The sequence below is a fragment of the Egretta garzetta genome, unplaced genomic scaffold (genome assembly GCF_000687185.1).
Source record: "Egretta garzetta isolate BGI_Z169 unplaced genomic scaffold, ASM68718v1 scaffold7, whole genome shotgun sequence".
Classification (NCBI taxonomy): domain Eukaryota; kingdom Metazoa; phylum Chordata; class Aves; order Pelecaniformes; family Ardeidae; genus Egretta; species Egretta garzetta.
Window position 1 is genome coordinate 4775287 of NW_009260350.1, and position 2023 is coordinate 4777309.

The following is a 2023-nucleotide window of genomic DNA, read 5'->3' on the forward strand; positions in this document are numbered from 1 at the left end:
GTGCGGAGCCGCAGCCTGCTGCTCCGACACTGCCGCATCCGGAAAACGTTCTTCAGATACCTGCCGCTTGTGGTCTTTCCTGGCCTCCAAAGGCGTGGAAAGCAGGCTGGTCCCAGTGACCCCCCTGTGTTTTCTGGAGGGGCAGCTTTGTGATAAGGGACAGCAAGCAGAGCTGGCGAGCTCTGGGGCTGTGCTTGCTGCCGTCTGCTGCCCTTGAGATTGGGAGCAGGAGTGCCTTGGGGTCCAGTCGCTCTTGGGTTTCCGTAAAAGACTTGGAGATGAGAAAAAGATAGGAGGAAGGCAGATAGTCTACTTTTTTTTTTTTTCTCCTGTCAACTGTTATCTTTTTCAGGCTGTGGAGCAACGGATTCGTGAGGAGCAGCGAATGATGGATGAGAAGATTGTCTTGGAACTGGACCAAAAAGTGATAGACCAGCAGAGCACGCTGGAGAAGGCCGGGGTGTCTGGCTTCTACATCACCACCAACCCTCAGGTTGGCCTTTGGGCAGGGGGTGCAAGGTCTGACAGTCATCTTGGGTTAAGATCTTTAGTTTTTAAAAAAAAAGTCACGCTCTTCATGAGTTCTGTATGGCTGGGTCGGAAAGAACGATCAGCTGATGGGCCCCTTGCCCTGGGCGGACCTCACAACCAAGGAGCAGAAACCCCTTAGACAGGGCAAGACCCCAGCTGTCCTCAGCCTTGCTCCCAGTGTGGAGGGACGAAACACCGTGCCGGCGGCCTGCAGTCCCGTGACTCGGGGAGGGGCCTCAATCATACCAAAGTAAGGGGCCACGTAGGTTGTACCTCGCCTAGCTGTACAGACGGCCTTCACGAAGCCTTTTCCTGGGGCATCGTGTTGATTCCTGCACGCGACTTGCAGGAGACGATGATCTCAGGCTGGGATTAGAAAATGGTTCTCTGTTTCCCTGGTTCATCTGCTCTTAAAACTTGTGAGCAATCGCCTGGGTTTTTCTCTGTTGTCCTAATGCCACCGCAGGAATGAAAAGATAAAACCTGCGAAGTGTCATTGTAACGCGGCGGGAGTTTGCCAGGAAGGCAGCAACACGATGTCCTTAGCCCAGCTGATTAAACCGCACTTTGATAAGGACCTGCCGGTGAGACAAGGCAGCTTAAGCGGAGTTAACCAGGCATTCGCTGAATTCCTGCCTGGTCCCTGGTTGTGTAGCCTCAAATAAGCCTCTTATTTTTCCCAGGCTGCAATTCCTCAGCTGCATAATGAAAGCAGCTCTTTCCTTCCCCTCCCACCCCTGCCTTTTATGTTATTTTTGTAAGTAAGAACTCTTCACCGGGTTCCTGTCTGCTGGGTTCGGTTTAGGTTTGCCTTTGCGATAGCTGGCAGGCCAGACCCTGAGCCTGGCTCGGCCCGGTGAGCGCCACCATCGCGTAGGAAATCGCTGCTGGCATCTATTCGCCGGGCATTTCCCATCAGCTGCTGTTTCCACCCAGCCTGTGTACAAAGCGCCTGCTTACGCGGCTGGTGTGTTTCTACATAAACAGCTCCTTAGTTCCATAACGGCGCGTCTGCGAGCCCGAGTCACGGGGCAGCCTTCACTGAATGAGCCGCTCCGCCGTGCAGGCTCTGCGCTGCATGGCTTGCGAGCTGCGTGGGAGTGAAGGACGAGCGGACGGTAAGGAAAGCCTAAGCTGGTGTTGGTGACAACAGGAGGCAGCGGTGTCTGCTTGGTTACAGCCAGGGAAAAGGGAGTTTTGGAAGGGGAGTGGAATGCCTGCGGGGAATGGGGTACACCAGCGCAGCAGTGCTGCGTGTGGCTTAGACTCCGCTTGGAGAGTCGCCAAAGGCAGCCCCGCGGTGCTGGAAAAGGATCGGGGCGCTGAAGATGCTGCTGAGGGTTGAGGGGGGGGAGCCGAGCACCCCCAGGGCGCGCACGGGGCCGCAGCTGTTGCCCTGCTGGAGGCTGCTCCAGAAGGGGGGGCCTGCGGAGCTGGCTGGCCCTCACTGCGCTCAGTCACGGGCAGGAGGGGCGAACCTTTCCGAATCCTC

The 2023-nt window shown here is 56.4% G+C and overlaps 1 protein-coding gene across 1 annotated transcript in view; it reads left to right on the forward strand.

Annotated features, from left to right (window-relative positions):
• The window catches only part of LOC104129950 (protein DGCR6), a gene marked incomplete at its 5' end in the record, with an annotated part of 7815 nt that overhangs the window by 4628 nt on the left and 1164 nt on the right, over positions 1-2023 (forward strand). The window contains one exon of the mRNA XM_035898386.1: positions 353-493. Coding sequence (XP_035754279.1) covers positions 353-493 — 141 coding nt within the window. The remainder of the gene's footprint in view (positions 1-352; positions 494-2023) is intronic.